Raw genomic sequence first — 24562 nt, forward strand, 5'->3', positions numbered from 1 at the left:
TGCAAAACGTTTTTGGTGAATAAAGTAGAGTAGACTTGCTACTTGTCAGATGACGGAAAACACTGAAGTCTCGTTTCTGCTTCAGCGGTTTAAGTAGAGAGGTAATGAAATACAACAGACACTGACAGGCCTCTGCGTCTGCTTTTCTCTGAAGAACTACTGAGCGGGAGGAGACAGCCAGGTGAGGAAAAACTGTTCTTATCTATCGATTCAGTATTTTTATCATACAGACTTTAGGCTGTTGTTGTTGTGCTATTAGCTAGCTGCTAGCTACGACTTTGCTAGCAAAGCTAGATAACTGAAAAGCTTCCCTGTGTACGAGGCACATCGCGCCCATACAAAACTTATCATCTCGATAATGGATATATGTCCGATCTTCTAATTTCCTTTGCTGCATAATGTACATTGCATTTATTCTGGCGTTAGGTAGATGTGTCTTGAAAGAGAATAGCATTAAATAAAAGTCCAACAAGGATATTCATTTAGAATTAAAAATAACACACCCTGAATTACCATGATAGATATAATGTATGTAATCAAAGTGTGTCATTAATGAAGGGAAAAAACTCAACCCAGACTTTAAGTTTAGGGTCTGGTTCGCAGAGTATGTAGTTAATTTTTCCCCCAATTATTCAATGGGAAAAAATTAATTAACCTCAGTTAAGTAAAATAAAATAGTAATCAAAACCTTTGGAATTGTAATGATTTCTTTTTTAAAAACAAATTCTTTTGTTTAAAAAACTTTTTAAATATTAAATAACTAATTTTTGTCTTGTGAACTTAGAAAGTTATTTGCCAAACATAAACTTTTATTTGCACACATCAGAAATCTTTTGTTGTGATTTTGGCTCCTGCCCATGACGTCATGTGAGAATCACAAGCAAAACTTTGAGTCAAACAAAAACTTAGAATATCAAGAAAAGATTTCTGACATGCACAAATAAGTTTGTTTTGCAAAACAAATTCCCTTCATAAGACAAATGTGTGATTTAAATGTTTAAAAAAGTTTTAAGCAAAACTCAGTAGGCTTTTCTCATGGTGACATGCATTAACAATTCAATTTTTGCTTTTGTTTTTTTTCCTTTTTTCTGCAGTTCCACCTTAAAGTTTGATGCAGCTCTGCTTTCCTGAATGGACCATCTTCATCTCAACTGCAGCAAACAGGCAGCTCTTTCTTTTTATAGATTACAGTCACTAAAAGGTTGCATTGTGCCCTTGTTTATATTTTTAATAGTGTAATTCTGTAAAGACAAAATATGTAAATCAGAGCTAAACCACCAGCTCTGATTTACAGATCTTGCTAAATTGCGGGATTGAATATTGCAGTACTTTCCTCTAACAAAATAGACCTGCAGAAAGAAATTACTAATAAAATATATTACATATGTATAGTTGTATGCTCTGTATAGAGATTTACCTTAGCTTTGATTGTATATTTCACAATTTTGTAATTTATCATTGTTTATTAAACTCTGAAAGCTGTGTGGCTTTGTTAATATTCTGTCCTAGAATGCAGTAAGATGTGCCCTTTTTTTTTTTTGAGCACCAGCCCCTTTAGTGGTCTCTGCACAGCCCTGATGGAGGGCAACATTTACTGTCAAAAGTCACATGTGCCTTTTATACTTTAGACTTGTTTGAAACCAGATTGTCTTTTAGCCTTAATCATTTCTTGTGACCGATTAGAAGTAAGAAGAAAAATCCTCAACATAGTATCTTAGATATTAATCTCATCAAAGACAATATATTGAATGATCTGAGATAATAAACAGCACTTCTGCTTTCCATCTGAATCTCAATTATTTTAGGACCAAGTTGGCATTCAGTTTTAGCTATAACATACAGTGGGGGCAAAAGTATTGAAAATGTTTTTATTATCTTGTATGGCAGAATGAATTCTCTATGAAATCAGTTTTGAAAAGAAGATATAAATAAATACAGAGCAGTATTATCGCCATAGGTCCAAACAAAGACCAGAATAAAGTCCCATAGTAGTTATTTAACTGAGTGCATCTCCTCTCATCTCCACAGACTCCACACATCCTGGACACTAGTTGTGTAGATTTTTATATTCAGGTCCGTGCTACAGAGGGCTATTTGCAAAAAGCAACCGCCAAGATGGTTTCCTTCCCCAGTTTGCCTGATCAACACTTAGCAGTCGACAGAGTCGATACTTTGCATATTTGCACCGATTCAACCTACTCTGCCTATGTGAAAAAATCACTGTACATAAACATAACAAGAAGGAAATACAATTACTTTTTATTTTGTCCTTATATTTGTCCATATATTTATATTTTTAAAAATTTTATCGAGGTCAAACAAGTCAAATTCCTTGTTTGTTTGCACAAACTTGCTGAATAAAACTGACTGTAAAAAGACTCTCCTCAAATCAGTCAGTGTTAGAAAATACTGGCTGGTTTATTATTGGTCAGTTTTTTGTTTTTTTTTTTTTTGTTTTTTTTTTACTATCTGAAAAACAATAGCAGTTTTAGAACGAACAGCCATAAAATATATGCGTTAACTGAAAGGACATGTACAGTAATCTATACAGAGACGATTTCTTCATTGGGTTTTGAAACTGAGTTTGAACAAGAACAAACAAGATCCAGAACTGATGTCAGCCAAGAAAAAGTGAAAAGGAGCCAGCGGTAATAAAAATAAATAATAAATAAATAAATAAATCACAAATGCGACCCTCCTCGGCTTCCTTAGACATACCGGATGTTGTGTTTGTAGCATTTGATTGCTACTAGCTGCTTCCAAAATTGTCTTGAGGAGGAATAATACAGAACCGAGCAGGCAAGTGTTCGCGCCGCCAAGCAGAATGGGTTTTACTATTTTTATTTCCCTACATATTAATTTAGTTATTGATATTGTCAGTCCGTTCCAGCATTCGCATTTCCAGATACATCTGTTTGCTGCTAGCTGCTGTATGGAGTATCACTGCAATGGATCGATGTCAAATAAATACAGTTACAAAAAGATATATATTAACGAATTAGTTTACTTATTAGATACTGTGAAATGTTTCAGTGGCATGTTGCTTACCGTCTCCGGTATGATTCATGAACATTGTCGTACTTTCTGCAGCATTTTTCTATTGTAATCACTAAAAATAAAACATCCTTTAGTGTGACACGGTGTTGAAATTCAGGTGTACAAGAAAAAAGTTAAATGTAAATGAAAGCGTGTAAACTAACGTAAAAATAAGAATGAGGAACTGTATTCCCCCATGCGTTTCTGCTTAGTCTCGGTCAGCAGTTATAAGAAATGCACCAGAAATTGGATGTTTTACAAATATTTCAGCTTGTGAAAACTTCTGAACAGTCATGTCATGGAAGCTAAAGGAGTAAGTGCCACAATTAAACCACAAGAGGCAAGCTATTATACTCAGATGAATTGTTTTGATCCCCCTTAGTTCATATCCATCTATGAAAAACTTTTTTTAAAAGCTGCAGAAAGCCACAGAGTTCTCGCATGATGAGAATGAATATCATCCCAGAGAAATGAATAAATATCATTTACCTTGATTTCTGATTAACACATAGATAGATACATAGATACTTCAATTTCTGTTGGTATTGAATTGAGCATTTTTTGCTTATGGAATAATGTTGACTGCAACGTTTCGTTAAGACTAACCTTTGCTACAGCTGCAAACCTTATGGTGAAAACAGGAGAGTAAGTCACATTTTTTCTTTTCTGTTGCTGTATTTGAATCATTGTTGCAGTCTTGCTCTCTTAAAACTGCCTTTTAATTTGGTGATGAAACATAGATAGTGGACTTAAAGCTTGTTCATTTTTTAAGTTATGAAAGGACGTATGCATAAAAGATTGAAAACACAAATGAGCTTTTTGAATTCCTGAGTGCATCACTTTCTCTTGGCCTTAAGTTACCTGTGCATGACAGAAAGCGTGGCATTGTTTTGCTCTTAAATCACTTTGTGTCTTTGCAGGTTGCAGAATATGGTTGTGAACCTCTGTCAGCCACACTTTTCAACAACGGCTCATTGCAACAAGGTGTGACATGTTTTAAAACCTATTCACACAACTGTACAACCCTCAAGCTGTTTTCTTACATGCCAGCTGGTTTCGCAACATTGATAATAATTTTACTACAAAGAAGTGACAGGAATCGACAGCGGTTGTAGCTCTCTCATAAATGAGACCGATACTAGATTTTTTTTTTTATAGCCGACTCTTTCAAGTTCACGAAGAAACTCAGACGAGAAGCGTTTTTTTTTTTGTTTTTTGTTTTTTTCTGGAGGGATGAGGAGGAAGGCTGTGTGAAAATTAAAGAGCAGGGTACAATGTGGTGTGTGGGAGAATAAATCTCAACTGTCCTTGTCCTTTTTATTCCATTTCTGTAATCTATCACGGCTGCCTTTTCTCAGCACTCAGGACATATAATATGTACCTTTTATTCTGCGAAGAAAATTACATATTTCTCTTTTTCTGCTGCCTCCTCCTCCTCCTCTTTTTATGTCACAGAAACAGTTGTCCATGGGTGCCATTGCCATGTGTAAAGACAAAACGATGCATAGAAAGGCTGTTTAAGGCTTTTATTGATGTGTATATCTTTTATGTTATATCTTTAGCTCTGTGCAGATGGCTATGATGTTACAAACATTGTGTCAGCAGACCCTTCACTACGGAAACAAGGCTTCAAGTTGGAATACTTCTTACGTCCACCCTTGCATGTAAGATTGTGCGTTATTGTGGGATAAATCACTTTTTATTTTTTTTTTACCTTTGTTTCATTTAGTCATCCAACACTTCAAACATTTTCTGTTTCATTGTATAGCCTCTAAACCTTTTGTGCTTTTATTTTATTTAACCTTTAATTCATCAGGAAAATCCCGTTGACCTTAAATAACCGTTTTGAAAGAGAATCCTGGTCAAGAGCTTACAGAACAATAACAGCAAAAAACAAAACGGTTAACTTTGTCATAAATAAATTAATTCAAAGATTCCTGAGTTAAAACATTTACAGACAGATGATTCCTTCCTCAGTAAGAACAGCCTTTAAAGCACTTAGTGACAACACCTCCTTTGCATTCATGTATTTTTGCAACTGGTTCCAAGAAGATGGAGCAGAAAACTGAAAAGATTTCTTTCCAAGTTCAGTTCAGACGTTAGGCACCGAAAATAAAAGTCTCTGATGTGTGGGTTGTGTCAACGCTGTCTCGGGTTTACGTGCTACAGCTCCGCCGCTGCCCGCCTGTTCCTGGGCCGGTCTGAATGATGGTCATTTGTGACCAGGTGAAAGCTCAGGCACTGAGCCACGAAATAGACGCCAAGGATGCTACTGTGGCTGTCGATACCCTGCAACAGGAGTTTGAAGGGTGCCCTCTGGATCCCTGCAGGGTTTTACTCTAAAAGAAAAAACATGGGGACTGTGCCCAATTTTAGACCTGAGAAATCTGAATGTGTTTTTAAAAGTTTGTCCCTTTCCACATGTTGAGCATCAGGGATGTGGGGGATCGGGTATACACTCTACAGGGCCTCCGGCCTCCTGTGGGGGTACGGTACCATTCCACCAGCTGTGGTAGTGTGTCATGGATGGAGTCAGTGTCGAGGCTATATGTGCAGCCGCCTCCTGGTCATCCAAAAACACCTTTGCTGGGCTCTACAGGCTAAACCTGGCTATGTGTCACCTGTTGTAAGGGATCCTATTGCAGTATTCATCTTTGTCTCAGTAAGGTGGGCATGCCTTTATGTTGTATTTTCTTCTTTTGTGTATGTGATTCCTCAGGACTCCGGCGGTCAGTAGGGATGAAACGGAACTAAAGTGACGACTGTAACTACGGTTATCTGAATCCTGTTTGAAAATTGTGTTTTGCGAAATGATTGAGGGACTGAGTTACTGTTGTCATGTGACCATATAGACTCACTGGTGTCACCGGGATTCACACCTGACCTGTTCATGTGCAGGAATGCACATCGCGTCATGATTAGTCAGATTAATTTGATTAATCCAATTAATTGTTTCAGTTCTACTTAAAAGTATGTATTCCTATCAGATTTGACAACTTGCAATGATTTTTTTTTCTATCAGTTTCTGATTATTACTTATGTGCTGATGTAATGCGGATCTCTGAATCTGTTTATCCATTTATCCCTTCAAGGTGACATTGAAGTTTGGCTTCCCGGTGGAGCTCTGCCGGGTGGATGTGGAGCTGTGGCCCTGGGGAATGGACCGGGGCCAAGCCCACAAAAGACTGGAGATCAGCACAAGTTCAGATACCAGTGCCCTGTCAAGTCCTGGGCAGATTCATCGGCAGGAGCAGAGTAAAAACCAGGCAAAGGACCAGATCATAAAGAACAGGCAGAAGTCTCATCCTGTTTCTAGTCGGTCTCGGCAGAGTAATGGCAATCAGTGGAGTATTCAGGCCCAACAGTGGGAGGAAGAAGCTCAAGACGGGCCTCCACAGACAGACTTCCAATCTCAGTCGAGCTCTGAATCAGAGTTCAAGCAGGTCGCTCGTTGTGAACTCACAGAAGAAACCCAAGTTTCATTCAGTCATTCAAACTTTCGTCCCCGAGCTCCGTTCCTCTCTGCTCCTCCTCCGCCGCCGGCAAGCAGTCGGCAGGTGAAGCTGTGGAGCCGGGGGCTGCACTCACTGAGCGCCGTGACGCAGCTTCGTGTCACCGTACCATGCGGCGGTGCTGCGTCTTCTCTGGGGCTGAAGGCCTTGGCTGTGTGGGGGCAACCCGCTCGCTGCTGCCCCGCTGAGGAAGTGGAGAGGATTCAAAGACTCCAGGAGGCAAATGAAAGGCGGGTGGAGCACCCTGTTTTTTTTTCTCCTCCTGTCAGCCAAACGACACACACCCACCAGAACAGCCTGAGGTACAGGACATTTCGAGTAATGTTTATTTTAATTTACAAGAACATTTTTATTTCACGATGACTCAGAGTCTGAACGAAATCATTTGATTACGAAACAGTGTTTGATTTATCGTGGCTTTCTTTTTGGCTCGGCCAGGTTTTCCATCCCAGAAGAATTCCTGGATCCTCTAACGCAGGAAGTAATGGCGCTCCCTATGCTGCTTCCCAGTGGAATGTCAGTGGACGCCTCCACTCTGGAGGAGTACCAGAAGAGGGAAGCCGCTTGGGGTCGACCGCCAAACGACCCCTTCACCGGCGTCCCCTTCACCTCCACCTGCCAAGCCCTCCCCAACCCCCAGCTCAAAAGCCGCATTGACCACTTCCTGTTGCAGACAGGGATGGTGAGGAGGGACGGGACCCTGGGAGGACAAGACCAGGGACAGAACCCACAAGCATCAAGACTCATAACCTCCTCGGTTCTGGGTCGTTCTCAGACTTCTCCAAGTTTTACTAAGACCTCAATAAACAGTAACTCTACCCATTCCACTGATGAAAACACAGATACAAGCCAAACCTCTGCTCACACGGCAGTGGATAATGAATCAGGACCGTCATCAAATAACAGGACTGATATATCTAATATCAAGCCACTCTCTACAGATAGTAAATCAGAGATGAACAGAAGAAAAAAACGAGATCCAAGTGAGATTTCAGTAGAAGCTGCAACACCTGGAAAACAACTGCCTTCTGAAAGCAAAAAAATAAGAAATAATTCAGGTTTAGGTGAGTACTGGGTGTGAAAGGTTCTTTTCTTGAAGCTGCATCTTTTCCTAAATACAGGCAGCATCACACTCCTTGATTTGTCTTAAAACGTCTGACGTTCCAAGATCATCTTATGAAAAAAAATCATAGAGAATCGTAAGTTAGACTTGGTAGCGCTCAATATCTAATATAGCTGTAGAAATTAGCTTGGTTACTTACACTTCTGACACTCTGTTTACATCTATATGCACTGATTATGTACTGTATTTATACTTTAATCAGTCATGCTTGCAATCTTCAGGATATTTGTGGACATTTTCATTTATTGCTTAAATCCACAGGGAGAAGAAGTAAATACTTTTATCGGTTTATGTTGCAGGTGTTGCACATTTCACCACTAGAATGTGTTCAGTGTAACATCCTTACTAGATTTCAATGCCTACAGCCATTACAGCTATAACAAATTGGGGCTGAAGTTTCATATGGTCAAACTTTTCATACATTTTAAGCTTCTGTTAGAGGATGTCCCGATGTTACACCTCTACTGTCATATTTAAATGTCACTTGTAAAAAAAAACTCCTTTAAAGTATGGTGTACAGCGCAATGAATAGTGTGAACTATCTTTGAATTTTGGGGCTCTACACTCTATGCAGTGTTAATACAGCTACGGTCTTGACGACTCTTGTTAAATGCAGCATAAAATGTTGTAATGCTGAAGTAGAAGCAAGATAGAGAAGTCGTTAAGAAGCTACGTCTTATGTACGTTTTCAATGAGTTCCCTGCAGAACGACTTTACCACTGTTAACTGTTTATTTAGTGCAATTTATGTTGTTGCAACATTTGCCAACGTTATCGCTAGTTTTTCTGACATCAGGCAAACGTTTTGTGTTTAAGGTTTATCTGGAATACGGCAAGTTTTGGTAGATTTGACTCAATGGTAGTTTCTGTCAATCACAGGCTCCCAGTCACATAAAATCAGCTCATGTTTGGTCCCACGGTCTCCCCTGTAGCTGTGGTTTATGTTAGCAGACTGCAAAACAGTATCTGGTTTTTAGCTTCCCTAACTAGCATATCATCCCAAGCTTTCTCTTTAGCTCCTGGATGGAAAACTTCAGGGATCTCGGGGTTCTTTTATATGTTTGATCTGCATACTTTAAATGAGTTTTGTTATTACAGACATCCTTAAGTAATTTTATTGGGTCGTAACATTAAATTACGTATCATTTTCTAATTTTCAATAATAATTTATTGTACTTAATTGCCTTATTACATCCCACTTCTAATTGGAGTTATAAATCAGTACATGGATGCGTCATAAATATGGACAACTGTGGTTTTCACTCTGTGCTCACCAGGTTTTGTAATTACGAACACTGATTTCCCAAACGAATCTTCGCAGTTTTTGTGTTTCATTATTTGTATTTTTTATTTCTCGCTCTGCTCGTTTTCAGAGCTTAGCTCCAGTTCCCACGAGCAGCTGCTCTCAGCCAGCCTGGACGAGGCCCTGCTCTCTGCCCTGCAGGGACGACCCTCCTTTACTTCAAACTTGCTCCACCAAGCAGAAAGTACATCCCAGTCGACATTGTGCCAAAGTTCAGGCTTTGCGAGCTCATCCACAGGTACAGTCTGTTTTCTCTGGCTCGCTGCAGGTATTGCACCACATCCCCGTAGTTTCCAAGAATCTTAAAGCCTGCCTGCGTAGGACTGAACGGTGTTGTTGATCTTCAATCTTTATGGTGAGAAGTTAATTTGCAGACTTGTAAGAAATGCCTACCGACTTGGATGCGGCCACATTCAGCTGTAAATACCGTCTGCAGCTGAATGTGTGCTGAATGTCGTGAGGCTTACCAAGTATGAGGAAAATGTGGCTGTAATTTTGGTTGAGTTTAAAAACGCAAATGCTCAGAGGTTTGTTCTCTGTGTGCTTGTCACAAAGAGATCTGTCAAATTCTGTGTGCTAGTAAAAATGCTGCAGTTGACCAGCTTAGTCAGGTTTAGGCAGTGACAAGTCCTGCACTTTAGGCGACATTTATGCACATTTTCAGAGTCATGAAGCTGCTTAGACTCATAGTGTGATTAAACCTCCTTTTTTATTACCTTTGTTATTTTTTTTTCTGTAAAATCTTAAAAAATAAAAATGTAAACTTCAAAATCATTATCTGGTTTGAAATTATTAAAATTGTTTTGTTTTTTTATCTCACTATAATAATTCAGCTAAGTCATTCTTTTTTCAGAGTGGAAAGATTGTACAAAATATACCTTAAAGATTTTTATTAACGAAGATATGGTATAGAGCAGGGGTCCCCAAACTTTTTCCTGCGAGGGCCACATGACTGTTCCCTGTTCTGGTCGGGGGCCGGGGGCTGGATTACTGCCGACGACATATTCGCGTTTGTAGATAGATCTTTACCCAGAATGCAAATGGAAAAAAACCGTGAGCGAAACGGTGACTGGTACTGACTAGTATATATTCCATTGAGGGAAACTAAGTATCTGCTCAAGAGCGCCCCTGGTGGTTGAAGAAAAATCACTGAACGCTCTCTGGTATTGTTCAGGGGGCCGGACCAAATGAGGAGGCGGGCCGCGGGCCGTAGTTTGGGGACCCCTGGTATAGAGGTTTGAAGTTGTTGTGGATTTTTTTTCCAATCCACAAAGGGTCAAAATAATGAATACAGACTGAAATGTTTAAGAAATTTAAGGTTTAAAATGTTAAAGGACTTGTTTATGCATCAGTCAACCTTTTTTCTCTCTTTCCTGTATTTTCTATCCAGATGGGAAGGTGTGCTCTGACTGTTCCCGTTCAGTCTCAGTTTACTCATCATCATCATCATCATCATCATCATCGATCTACCGGCTGGGATGCGGCCACTTGCTGTGTCGTGCCTGTGTGCAAAAAGACTCAAAATCACCAAACTCGACCAATAAATCCGGCTGTGTTTCCTGTCCAACCTGCCTGAGTCGTACTCCACGCAATAACATTTTACGTGTACATTACTGACGGCAAAAGATTAATTAGCATCAATTATTTTTTTTTTTCTAATATAATAAATGAATAAATATATTTGTTGTTGTGATTTAATGTCCAGGGCCGTTTCTGTAGCGTTGTTGCTCATTTCGTGCTTTAAAGATCAGTCAAGTTTGTTGTTTAGATCCATGAAGTTACTTAATCTGCTGACATCATCCTATTATCCTCCACTGAAGGAAAGAACATCTCTGAGCACACAGACCTTTTCATTGAGGGCACATACAAAAATACACATATACAGAAATTGCTGTCCTCTTCCACCCACTCCGCCTTTTTCTTGGACTCTTTAATAGAAGTGAAGTTGCAGCCTTGGTGCTGTCATCTGTGTTCAGAGGGAGGAGACATGGCAGCGCAGAGGATGAACAAAGAATCAGGGGCAGCAACGTTTGTGAGCTTGATAACGAGAAAGATTTGGGAGGGAATAGAGTCGATCCAAGGCTGGGTGGTCATTATGAATGAACTAAAAGGGGTCACGATCAGCTAATCATCTGGACTTGTGATGCTTTACTCACCTTGCGCTCATGTCTGGGCCCTGTCTCAGTTTGTGGAAATGCGACACACTGCAAAGCAAACTGAGTAGCCAGACTACAACCCTGATTTCAAACCTGTTGAACACTTAAGGTCAGCCTAGGCTGCGTCAGAGTGACCAACACAGCCACCACCAATGTTGTTTAAAATATTGGGTACCATCCCACAGCAGTGTGGGACCATCCTGGTATCCAGCATAAGAAGGAGTTCTAGGCAACTTGTTAAATTGCTAAAATAACTTGGTTCTTCAAAGACCAATAATCCAGTAAACAACATTAAAGTCAATAGGACATATTGACTTTAATGGCATTAGTGAAGACTTGTAAGTTCTTCCTGGCCAAAGCAATTGTTAACAAAAAAATATATTTTTCTTCTGATTTTGAATAATTTAAAGGAGAATAGAAGCTTTTTTTTTCTTCTTTTTTTTTTAGTAACATTTATTTCCATTAGAAATAATTGACTAACCACAAATGTTCTTACTTTCAGAGCTCAGTTTATTTAATCCTGTTTGGATACTTAAAAAAAAAGTATTGTTTTTAAAAATGGAGAAGGTTATATAATCCTGTGACCTAGAAGTTTTTATTTCCAAATCATCAGTAAAAGCTCAAAAGTAAATCATCTTTTATGCTCATGAGTGAATGTAAAGCTCTGATGGCCACAGCTTTTTTAAATCAGAGTTGTGTAACGGTAAAGTAAGCATCTTTTATATGTGTATTATGAGTCCTCCAAATAGCCATCCTGACCCTGGGATCTATGCTTCTCTCTGCTCATTTAACGTTAGATTAATGTGGAAAAACGGCTTCTAGTCCGACAAAAAGTCTGTACAGACAATAAAACCCAATCTTTATACAGTACATACGCATACTCTAAAAATACAGCACATAATTAGACGTTAAGAGTGGCATGAAATGTTAGTCTGGTGAAAAGTGTATTTTTATATTGGCTCTGAATTACTGGCCACACCTGCATTTCACAATTATATCATTTCAATTATTATCATTATTATTTTTTTTTTTGCTATATATTTTATTTTTTCTATGTTGTTACACAGAAAATGTCTACGCATCTTTCAAAGTCTTTGGTTTTTTTTGCTAACTCGCTAAGCTGTAGTGCACAAAAGAGTTGAAGTGAAGTCACAGGTTCTATGTTTATTGGTCTTCATAGTCATAAACAGCATCATGTCTGTGTTGGTTTCCCTGACAACATTAAGCCTAACCAAGGTCGTGATCCTGTATCCGCTCTGTCTAACTGGAATCAGTGGTTCTGCATGTGCAATGAAGACATCAGCCTCGCCGTTTCAGCTGGAGGTACATAAAGTCCCTAAAAATAAAAAGGCTAAATTAGACCCGCTGGGTCGCTTTTATTCTGTCAAGGTGACTTTATGTTTAGCTCAATTTTTATTAATCAGTTAAGCTGTTATGTTTCTGTTATGAGATAAAAGAAGATTAAAATAAACCATGTAGTTTACAGTCATAAAGTGTAAAATGCAACATAAATATATCATAATCAACATTTTCATTGTTTTTCAAAGCAGATGGTAATCTGAAAAACACTTGACAACAAAAAAGCTTCACGTGTGTCTATATTTTGATGATTAGTTTTAATTTACATAGCAATTTGGATCTCTGGGATGGCCTTGTGCACAAGAGGACTGTTTTCTTGGTTAAATATGGGTTTTTTTTAACAGGAATATCAAATGTAGTCACTTACTAACACCAGAAAGGGTGAAGAGAGCACTTTTACTAAAAATGTTGGTGAGATAGAGTTGTTGATAGCTTGAACAGGCAGACAACTTACTGAGCTACAGCTGTATTTAATCAGCGTAAAGTTTCAGGAAATAATTCTTTTAACCGCTTTTTTATTTTTTATTTTTGGTGTCCGATGTTAGAACAAAGTGTCTGTTGATATCCACAGATTATGTGAAATCATTAACCTGTTCGATGAGTAACCACTCCCGCTTATATTGTCACTCGTGCAACATCATGTTGAGGTCGTTCTTAAAGCTAAACAGTAAATTTAGTGGGGAACTGCAGAGTTTGGGTGCCGTTGTCGAAAATGTCCTCAGCATAATGTTGTATGGCTGAACTCTCACGAGTAAAACCGTTTGATTGATATAGAGAAAAGTAAGAATTGCCGTTTTAGACATTTTATTACATTATAGACATATTTAGTGTATTGTAATGTAAAGTCAGCTGTTCTGGTGAGAAAGTCTTTCAGAGTAACATGCTGACACATCGCTTTTCACATAATAGTAACAAGTGAGATGATTAAAACTGATTATTGCTTTCTGTGCCAGAAACTATAACATTAACGGAGCCCTGGAGCTTTTTTTTTTCCCTCTTCTGTCTCACTTTGTCCTTATTAGATACCCATTAAACTTCAAATATGAACAAATATTTAAAAAGAAGTGAAATCTGTTATTTTTGGAGGATTTTTATTTTATTCTTTGTTTGTTTTTGGGTTGTTGTTCTTTTCATAGAAGTAGTGTAGACACGGCCTAAATGTAATGTAAATTAACTCGTTCATTAAGTTTCCAAGCTGCCAAACAGCTTCTGACTTATGAGTTCAAAATGACTTTACAGTCCCCACATTGTTTCTCTGGCTGCCATTTTGTTGTGTTTGCATGTTTTTCAGGTTTGGTGCTAAAAACATAATACCACCTTCTAGCTGTCTGATGATGCTTGAAGAGAGAAAATGTAAAAATTTATGACGAATGCCATATATGAGTAAAGTTCCATCTGAATACTGTGGGGCCCATTAAAGGACCATTACGCTCATTAACCCGCTGATGCTCAGTTTTACCTCTTGTTTAGTTCATCAGCATCACAACAACTAATTAGAGAGAAACAACTCAAAGCATGCATAGGAAAAGAACAATCAGCAGAAGTATGTTTGTTAGAAATGCTAATGTTTTTATGCTCATCAACAGTTTAGTCAGCATCATAATCTGTGTGACCCTGAAGTTCTCATGATCTCACTTGTCTGAATGTAGCAAACGCGGGAAATGGCTGCACTGAACAACTGAACCGTGCATGATATTCATAAATTGTTCTTCATCTCGCCGCTTATTATTATAAATCAGATTAGTTGTTCTTAAGCTTCAATTACTTGTTTTGTCTCCGCAGATTTATTGTGTCATCCAGCGCGGAAATTATTCTGAAAAGCTTATTAGAAGTAAAGTGCGGCGCAGGGCTGAATACAGATGCTGTTTTCTTGTGTAGATTTGGTTGATGCTCGCATCCGATGCAGACTCACATCTGCTGCGACCCCGCGCGCGCAAACGGCTCGTGCACGGAGCCTTGGGCGGGGGGGTGGACGGTCAGTGACGTCAGGTGTTGGTCTCTTTGTCAAACAACGTGTCCATGTGCTTATAAGTGAGGAATGATCGGTGGGCTATCAGTCAGACATCCACACCAGCGGAGGGAATCAGAAGCAGCAGCCATGCATCACTCCCTGCTGTGCGTCCTGGGACTCCTCGCCCTCTCCTCCGCCTGCTACATCCAGAACTGCCCCCGGGGAGGGAAGCGGGCGCTGCCGGAGGGGGGCGTCAGACAGGTGAGCACCTGAGGGTGTAACATCTTTATTTTTATTTGATGATGTGTTTTTGTTTTTCTTTTGAAACAAATAATCTTGACGTCTATAATGCGTTACAGCTATTTTATCATCAGTAAGCAGATTTATAATATGTTTCATTTGTAGGTTTGAATTAGCAAAAGATGGATTATTATAAAGATTAAAAAAAATTAAGAAAAAATGTAACATTCTATAATTTAAAATGACAAATTTCTATGTTAAAGTATAAAACTACATTTTCAGATGTGTTTAGTGTATTGTCTTTCAGACTTTGTCTTCATTTTTAGATGTTATCTCTAAAGCAGAGGCTAATTCATGAATATTTTAAATGCAAATTTTGAGAATATCTGACATTTAGAGATCTATTTTAATATATGTTTCTTTATGTTTTAAATTTAGATGAATGTGCCAATTTATTCTCAAAACTGGGAAATGTAGTCAGATCTGGACATTAAATGAAACAAAAATATAAATAATGTTCCTTTTTTGAAAGCGTGATACAAATTTTCTGAAGATTTCAGACTGTAGTCTATGAACCACGAAGAAGTTTTTTTATCCAGTTAAATGTATATTTTTTAATCAACTGCAACTCACAAGAAAGAAGAAATAGCTTCGATGACCATATAAATGTGAAACTTTCCAGTTTTTCTTGCTTCATTAAGGAATATTCTTGCCCAATGTTTCCTTTCAAGAAAGAAATCTTGAAAATATTTGAAATTCAGATACGTTTTTGATTGTGTGGTTAATTTTGTCAGCAAATCAATAATATATCTAAAAAGTGGCAGTTCTTATTTATATGGCACCATTCATAAAGAAAGTATTTTTCATTAAGAAACAGAGGTAAATAAAATATGACCTTTTCTTTAAAAAGTAGTAAAATTGAAGCTTAATAGAAAAAGAATCAATAAATGTATAAATATTTTATATGTGAAAGGAACTTGAATAATGTATAGTAGTCTAGGTAAAATATGAATTTTAAGAACAAAGTTGTGAGTGAATAAGAGAGAATTTTCACTTTAATGTGAAGTGATTGACTTTTCTTTTTAAATGTGGATGAGCAAATAAAAGCTGAGTTTAATAAATATGACGTGGTAATAAAATTATATATATATAATATTTATAGCTTAAGTATTTTTTCCTTGTAAACCCAGTTTCAACTTGTGTACAAAGTAGATGGTGTTTTATTTATTGTGTTAATGTCCTGAAGACATGAGTAACAGCTCAGTTCTGCTCAGTCAGTTCCATTTTATATTTCTGATCCATTTTAAGTTTTTTAAGTTCATTAATTTTGAGTAAATATGAGAGCAAAGTTATTCTGAATGCTCTCGTGCTGCAACCAAATACTTGTTTTCTTTGCATTCACCTGCTCTGCCTTTTTCCAGTGCATGCCTTGCGGCCCTGGAGACAGGGGCCGCTGCTTTGGCCCCAGCATCTGCTGTGGAGAGGGCCTGGGCTGCCTACTGGGCTCCGCAGCTGCAGCTCACTGTGAGGAGGAGAACTACCTGCTGACCCCCTGCCAGCCTGGAGGGAGACCCTGTGGACCTGAGGGGGGGCACTGCGCCTCCTCGGGACTCTGCTGCAACTCTGGTACAGTCTCGTCTTTAACTCTGGGTTTAATGGTCACATGACGGTGATGTGAACTGATCCGTGTTCCTTCTCAGAGGGCTGCATGTTGGACTCTGACTGCCTCGGGGAGACAGACGCCGCAGATCCGGCCCAAAGCTCTGCAAGGAGCTCCCCTACAGACCTGCTGCTTCGTCTCCTTCACGTGGCCAGCAGAGGACAGAACGACTACTGATGCCACAAGCGTCAAGCAGCTCCCCCTCTGCGCCCGACGACCTGCAGCAACGACAGAATATTAGACCTCAATCTGTGAACTCTGAACCCAGTCGACTTTTTTCTTTTCTCTCTTAAACGTCTTTTCTGTGCTCTTCAATTTGTTTTAATAGAAACATAAGAACAGAGAATTAAACGAACCACAGCATAGATCTTGTTAACCATCAATTTAAGAAGAAATGTACATACATGCACATAATGTGCACAAGTCAAGACAAAGGAAACCGTGTAAATAAACAAAGGATCATGGATTAAAGTTGTCACTGTCTTATGGAGGAGGTAAATGTAGTGTGTAACTCTGCCCGAAGGACCTTGTTGTTTTTTCTCATCATACCTGTGGGCCTTCATTAGTCACACCTAGTGAGGTTTCTGTGTGCGTGAAAGAGAATGGAATGATAACTACACTCGAGAAGTCATCTAGCATAATTGGTGTGATTTAGTCAGTAATTTATGGAGCTGGTGTCATCCTCTTTAAAGCGCAGAGATCTCAAAGTCTTGTGCCAACATGTTTTATTTGATGAACGAGTGAGACGGGAATAGTAATTTTCTTACCGTCTTTTTTTCATGATGAATGAAACCTGACAAGGGTGGCAGAGCTGCAGGTGATGGCGGTTTGTCGATATTGTGTTTCAGCTGGAAGTGAATGCAGCACCTCCCAGGCTTAGACATTTATACGTTTCAATCGATCAACTTTGTTTTAGAGCCTACAGCCTTCCTCCTATACATTATACATACTTTTGTTTTTAAGATTCAGTTTTGTTCCAAGTGTCACTCCCCTTAAAAAGTGCAAAGTGCACAACATTGATTACGGAGGAAAATCAATGTTGAACATGCAAAACTAATTAATCCATAAATTATGTGTAATAAAGTGGAATGACAGGGAAAGAGCATTAAACGCCTTTGAAGGAAATGCTTTTTTGGTTATGACAGCGTGAAAACATTTCCTGTTTGGAGAAACTTTGAGATTTTGAGCCATTCTTTCACACAAATTGAAGGTTTTGGGGGCTCCTTCTATATATTATTTTCTGACTTTCATTAGATTTGGGTAATTTTAGCGACTTTATTTTCTCTTACAAAATTCAATAGAAAGTTTTCTTAGCAGTATGTTTGGGATTACTGTCTTGTTTTAAAGCCCATCTTTGTTTTCAGCCTTCATATAACCTCTCCTGGGTGGTCCCTGCATCTTGCCAGTGGCTGATCTGCACTAAATTTACAAGGGGATTCATGGTGGTATCAAGGTTTCTTCATGGGGGCAAAGAAGAAAACAACAGAATAAAAAAAACAAAAACAAAAAAAAAACAAAACAGGATAATATTTCATCATTTAATAAGTGAGACTCTGAGCCAAAGAGCCAGTTGGTTCCAAACCCCAGATCTAGTAGTGATTTTATCTCAATACAGCTGAAATGTAATGAAAAAAGAATTACTTAGGTACTCCAGGCATGGTGTGTGCCTTGTCATCCAAAAACTTCAGTTTTGGTTTCATCTGACCAGATTATTTTTATTTTACTGACTTTTCAAAATGCCGATGAAAGGCAGTTTGTCGCCTTTCTTATGCTTTTCCTTCCACATTGGAATATTACACAGTGTGCATTGATTATTGGGTTTATTGGGTCTGTCACATACGGAAAAGCTGCAGACGCTGGTTCCAGGTCTTTCTGAAGTTCTCTGCTAGGAGTTTTCCACCGACACAGTTTGAAGCCCATTTGAACCAGTGTCACTTGTTTCTATTGGAGCAATGAGACTCCCGAATGCCAAGTTGGTTCCAGTTGGACACCATGCAGTACCTGGTTCTTCAGCATGAACTGCAGCGTTATCAGTGGTGTATGATAACGCTGTCTGACCCTGTGGGCCGGTCAAACTGAAGTCAAAGAAACAAGCATGGCAGCAAACAGGGGCCGCAGATGACCTCCACAATATTTCTGCTACACTCTACTTCCATGTTGTGCAGCACCTCTTGTGGATGATGCATGCTTGATTCCCAAATAGATGAAAACAGGCATGAGTTCTCAGCATAATACCACCGTTTGGCGGCATGCGAACCAAACCTGATGCAGAACAAGGGGTCTTTCTGTGGAAACACGCTGTTTGAGTTTCGTTACCTTTCCAGTGTCTTCTTCAGTTTCATTTTCTGTTAAAACGTGAATCGTCTCGGCTTTGTCAAAACTGACTTTGCAGATAGTCTTTCTTATTGCCGACCTTTTGATGATTCGCTAAGAGACATTGCTGTGAACTAAAATTGCATTCTCTAAAAGCAGCCATCAGTCAAGCAGAGGTAACGGGGGATTATTTGGCGCTCCAAAGTAAATTATTACTGTTTATTTTGCAAAGCAAACATGCTGGGTTGTTATACAACTTAAGTGCATCACGGTCTTCGTGTCTCAATGGCTAAGACAGAAGGAGCACACAAAGAGCGAATCTCTTGCTTCAGCATCTGGAACGTGGGAACAGAAGTCCGTCTGTAAACAAAGAAGCTTTCTTGTCGGTTTTGATCTCTGCCACATTATTTAATGTGAGTTCCTGAACCAACAGCTCCCTGTCTGTTGCCTTTGCTACTTTAAAAAAAACTCCTCCAGGGCAAAACCGTTTTTTCCTCCTAAATAATATTGTCCGCTTGCACGCTCAGTTAACTTGCATAACATGTGGTGAGATGTGGGAAGCTCCAACAATAAACATTGGCTCGAAAGGTGTTTACCATGACGGCGAATGGTTAATTGTATTACCGCCAATGGAACCACTTTAGAACAACATTGACTTGCTCTGATCTCCGTGATGTAAAGAAAGTTTCAATATAACCACCAATAAGTGTTTTAACTGCTTGCCGTGAGTTACATCTTATGTCTTTTTGGTGGAATGCTTACTTTACACACTGTTACAAGGTCATTTGAAATGAATATTAATAAACTGGATACAAGCTGGACTGAATTGGAATGAAGTAGTTTTAATTAAACAGCTTTCGTAATGGCTGTAATTCAAAAAGTAATTAATCTCTTGTTTAATAATTATTGAAAAATGAAGAAACAAACATAAGGCTCTCTAATCCAGAGAATATCGCAGAAGTACAGTGGCTTCCTGCACATGGATGAGGGTTTGGTGTCCAGTCTCAACGGCAACCAAGCATTGAACTGACCAATAATTGATGAAAATCTCCGTTATTTTGATTGGTTTTTGAGTTTTAACTTAGATAATAATCACTACAGCATCAGGATGCACAGTGCGATGAAAAGATGTCTGTCCTCTTACAGATTAATTCATTGTTTGTTTTATTGTTTTGTAACAGTAAAATATTTCAAATCATCACAAAGATAACCTGAAAGAATAAAAAAGCAGTTTTTAAATTGTTATTTCATTTGTAAAGAAAATAGAGTTATCCAAGCCAACTAGTCTGATTTCTCTATCTGGCAGCAACAATCGGCATTAAGCTGTTGAAATAACAAAAACTGCGTCTTATACATTGTCGCAGATTAACTTTCCATCATGAATAGCTTTTCAAAGGTCTTGTCACAGCTCAGTAATCACATTGAAGTTTTTGACAAAACCCTTGTAAAATCTTCATTTTATGTTTTTTGAGCTGCTTAAAGGTGGATTTTCTATTTCTCTTTCTATCCTTCAGTTCTGCTTCATGTTTTCTCCATTTGTGGTTAATGACTCACTGTGGTTGACTGAAATCCAGAAGCCTTAGAAATCCCTTTGTAACTATTTTCAGAAAAATGGACGTCAGTCTGATTTGTTCTCAGTTTTCTGTAGAGCTCAGGTGCGAATGGCTTTTGTAATGTTTTTGGTTACTTCATGTTGACAAGCAGGTTCTAGTTGAGCAAATTCTGGATTGTAGAGGTCAGGCAGTAATCAGGCCTGGTCATGTCTGGTGAGGCTGAACCAAAAAAAAAAAAAAGGGTTAATTACAGTTAATTTATGACAAGGTAATAAGGTCAATTTAATTTTACTGTGAAGCTTCTTCTGGGTAAACAGGCCATGTGCTATATTTCATCATGTAGCGAAAATGTTTTCTTTTCTCCATAAAAAATAATAAAAAAAGGTTTTAAAACATAATTATTGTTGGGCATGGAAGCAAATATAAAAAGTTTTTTTGAGCAAGAGAGGTTCCTGTTAGCAGCAATAGTTATTTAATTTTCTTTGATAGAAAATTACCGTCTGCTAAATGGTGATGCATAAGTGAATAAAATTGAACAAATTGTCAACTTTCCCTTCTGTGTGTTGTCATCTTGCACCTGCAAACTTACTGCTGTAGCTTTAAAGTTTTGCTGCACTTATTCTTAAAAAGAAACTGAAGGTTTAGAGCTTTAAACACAATACAAAGCTTAAACATTTCCATTGCTCATAGTACACGGTTAATCTCCAGAGTCATCCAATCACATTTTTTGTTGTTGTTTTCCAAAAAACAAAACAAAAAACTTTGCCTTTTCACTGCAGGAGCACGTGTTGAAGTCATGTTCATGGAAAAACATAAATCATCTAGAAACATGCACAGCACCTGCCACACGTGCTGCATTCAAAAAACGTAGAACATTTGGTATCATGAACTTCCTTGCAACAAATCCTCTGCTCCTCTTGACCTCCTTCTGGCTTTTTGTTTAAACAAAACTGATTCAACGGTTTTATTTGTATTTTTCCTATAGCTTTAGTTGCTGCTTGTGTGGCTTTGTCAGGTAATCATGTGTCATCAATGAATCAAAAGAGAGTCGGTTGATGTGCAGTCATTCAACTTGTCCAAGCCTGTCTCCGGGTAGCATTCCTGCATCAATCCAGCATCCACAGTTTTAATAATCTGGGTTCAATTCTGGCAGGATTTATCCTAATAAAAGACCTAATCTCCACTGATCATCACTGCTCTACAGCCTTTCATGGCTTTCAGTTGCTGATCCTAATTAAAAAGTGTGTTTGGGTGGCCTTAGGGGTGTGTGTGTGTGCACATACACATGCACGTTCACGATCAGCTTATATAGAGCTGCAACAGCGTTTATCCCCACAGTTCCTCTGCCATCATGGATCTAAAGGTCGTCTTCCTGGTCGTCTCTCTGATGACTTTGGCCATCATCTCCACTGACGGTAAGACCTGCACCTTTCTGCGCAAGACAGACGAAAATAATCAGATGACAAATCCATTTAATCTTATTATTATTTAAAAGTATTCCTTGGAATTAGTGTAAATTGAAGTGTTTGAGTTTTTTTTTGTTTTGTTTTGTTTTTTTCTTTTTTCCGAAAGGAGCAGCTGGAACACACTTGTAAATTTTTCTTGGTGTTTCAGTCTTTTAAAGTTAAAAGTATCAAGCATAATTTTTCTGCCTTTACAGTCAATACCAGTTGCAACATGTAAAGATTTAACTGATCTTTTTGGTCCAATTAATCACAAGCTTCAGGCTACAACAGCACATGGCAAAACTTCAAAGCTAATTAGGATGTTTATAGACTTTAACAAAGTTGATTCAATTTCTTTTCTTTTTTTTTTTCAGTCAAGCAAAGTGTGTATTGTATTTCATTTATTTCCTTTTTCTCAGCTTACATCCCGAAATGCTGCATCAAAACAAGAGATATTTCCTTTTGGAAGCTGCGGAAGGCTGAACGATGGGAGTTCCAGAGCAGTGCTGAAGTCTGTGACATCGATGCCGTCCTGTAAGTGCGGCAAATGAGCCACCAGAGATTAATAAAGCAAAACAACAAATAAATAAATACAGCATGTAATATGTGCCGTGCTTCAAGTTTTTTTCATCATTTATTTGTAAAACTGTGAGTCGCTGTGTGTCAGTGAGTCGCTGACTGTTGTTTGGGCTGCAGCGTTTCCCATTCAGCTGGCAGTGTCTTTCACACACTAAGTGTTTTATATGCTCTCTGGTTGAACAGCTGAAACACAAAATAACTCAACTCTCATCAATTTTGTTTTTGGTTTACAGACTGTACATAAAGGGCCAGAAAAAACCAACGTGTGCTCACCCAAAATATAAAAAACTGCTGGAGAAGCTGAAATTGAAAAGGGGAACGACCACAAGCCTATGAAATACTGAGCTGAGCAACAAATACTTTACTTTGCTTGTCCACGATGATTCTTGTTTTTAAGAGTTTGCCTTTTACAAGCTCTTTCACTTGTCCTGTTTATTGAAATGTTCAGGTTCTGCTTTTACTTCAACTCTATGAGTGATGGAAACAATATATATTTTCTGGACTTATGTACTTAAGTTAAGTATGGAGGAAATATTTTTGGAACTGCAGTGTATCCACACGTTATATCACTGGATCCCTCACATCTCTCTGATTGCTTCCCAAGATGAAGATGCAAAATTTATCTAAACACCAGGCTGTATAATCATTAACATGGTCAACATAAGCTGATAAAACCCTCTGCTCTTATTCAACATTAAGTATTTCTTGTGTATTAACAGCCAGTACTGATCATTTTATAGATGAGCACTATCTATAAAGAAGAATGTTGTAATTTTGAGAGTAGGGAGGTTAGTTATGGCAGCATATGTCTAACAATCGTCAAAGTCTGTCAATGTCTTTTTTCACACCTTTGTTTTCTCCTGTTAAAACCTTCAAATCATATTTCTTAAAACACTTAATCTATGCAGAGCAGAAAATAGATAAATAGATGTTCTGTACATTTATAGTATAGAATATTATTGTTTCTGCTTGAATTTAGGCAGCATATTTTTGATAATCATATAATCATCTTGAAAAAATGTCCTTTAAAAATATGACTCATGTTGTTTATTTGTTCTGTGACATGTGTCTGCAAATCAGTAACAGTTTTTTAATTATAGCTGTATATTTAAATCTTACTGTGGCACAGGGTAGCTTATAAAATGCTATTGTATCCTATTGTTTTAAATTGTAGATCATATTTTTTGCAATAAATCATAATACATTATAACATGGCACAGTGTTTTGTACCTTTTTGCAAAATAAAAAGTAAAACAAATAAGAGCTGTGGCACCAAAAAGCTCCTGCAAACAGTTTTGTAACCTTATTTTACCCATTTGTCAAGTACAACTGAAGACACCAAGTTAAGCCATACCCAAAACTGTTTTTTATGTCAAGATATTAATAACATTAACACCCATGTAAATGCTCCTTTACATATTAGATAGACTGGTGTGTGTGTGCAGGAGCTTACAGCAACAACAGACAGAATGACAGTAAGATGATCCCTGCAAGCAACCAGAGCTTTCATCACAGACACAGGGAAGACGTTGACAGTAACTCTGGAGGAGCAGCAGAGATCCACAGCTGAGGTGGAAAACTCTACTGGCAGGCAACATGAATTGTTGTGCACTCAAATTTGTTACAAATTTGACTTCTAAAGAGTTGCGAGATGCGGTGAGCAGCGTTTTAGGTCACCAGGCACTAACTGTGTAGCTTTAAAATAAAACAAAACCAGGATCTCACACTGAACAATTTTAATATTTCCAGCCTTTCACTTGAGTAAATTTATTCGTAAAGGGAGAAAACCTGGGATAAGAAGTACAGTGGGCACCTGATATTTGAGGAGTTTAGAAACCACAACCACCCGCAAATAGCTGAAATTCTCAAATACTTAAGACCCCCTCTAAAAACACTTTTTAAAACCTATTTTAATACTTTAAGCACCAAACATACCTTGATAAAACTGGAGGGGCACTGCCACAGAAGCTAAGATGCAGCTTTCCTGAGTTTGGGGACTCAGCCAATGAGAGCTGCTTTTGCAGAGACCAACCAATAGCTCCTCAAATAGCATTTTTCCCCAAGCTAATTTTTTTATACACCTTAAAGAATCCACAAATATGCACATTTTCAGAGAATAATTTAGAGTTATGTTCCACAGAAAAATCCACAACAGGGCATGTCTCTGCTGCAGGGCCGTGCAGAGTCCACTAAAGGGGCAGGAGATCAAAAAAAAAAGGGCACATCTAGCTGCATTCTGGGACAGACTATTAACAAAGCCACACAGCTTTCAGAGTTTAATAAACAATGATAAATTACAATATTGTGACATATACAATCAAAGCTAAGGAAAA

The 24562-nt window shown here is 38.3% G+C and overlaps 2 protein-coding genes across 2 annotated transcripts; both read left to right on the forward strand.

Moving 5' to 3' along the window:
• Nucleotides 1-2675: 2675 nt before the first annotated feature.
• On the forward strand, nucleotides 2676-10671 carry ubox5 (U-box domain containing 5). Its single transcript, XM_007557569.2, has 7 exons — nucleotides 2676-2799; nucleotides 3957-4020; nucleotides 4599-4700; nucleotides 6129-6850; nucleotides 6987-7612; nucleotides 9044-9211; nucleotides 10364-10671. The coding sequence occupies exons 2-7, from the start codon at nucleotides 3967-3969 to the stop codon at nucleotides 10588-10590; spliced, it is 1899 nt and encodes a 632-aa protein (XP_007557631.1). The 5' UTR covers nucleotides 2676-2799; nucleotides 3957-3966; the 3' UTR covers nucleotides 10591-10671.
• A 3853-nt stretch (nucleotides 10672-14524) lies between these two features.
• On the forward strand, nucleotides 14525-16825 carry avp (arginine vasopressin). Its single transcript, XM_007557570.2, has 3 exons — nucleotides 14525-14700; nucleotides 16101-16305; nucleotides 16380-16825. Exons 1-3 carry the CDS (start codon nucleotides 14527-14529, stop codon nucleotides 16514-16516), a joined length of 516 nt encoding a protein of 171 aa, XP_007557632.2. The 5' UTR covers nucleotides 14525-14526; the 3' UTR covers nucleotides 16517-16825.
• The last annotated feature ends 7737 nt before the right edge of the window (nucleotides 16826-24562 follow it).

The sequence above is a fragment of the Poecilia formosa genome, unplaced genomic scaffold (genome assembly GCF_000485575.1).
Source record: "Poecilia formosa unplaced genomic scaffold, Poecilia_formosa-5.1.2 Scaffold89, whole genome shotgun sequence".
Lineage (NCBI taxonomy): Eukaryota > Metazoa > Chordata > Actinopteri > Cyprinodontiformes > Poeciliidae > Poecilia > Poecilia formosa.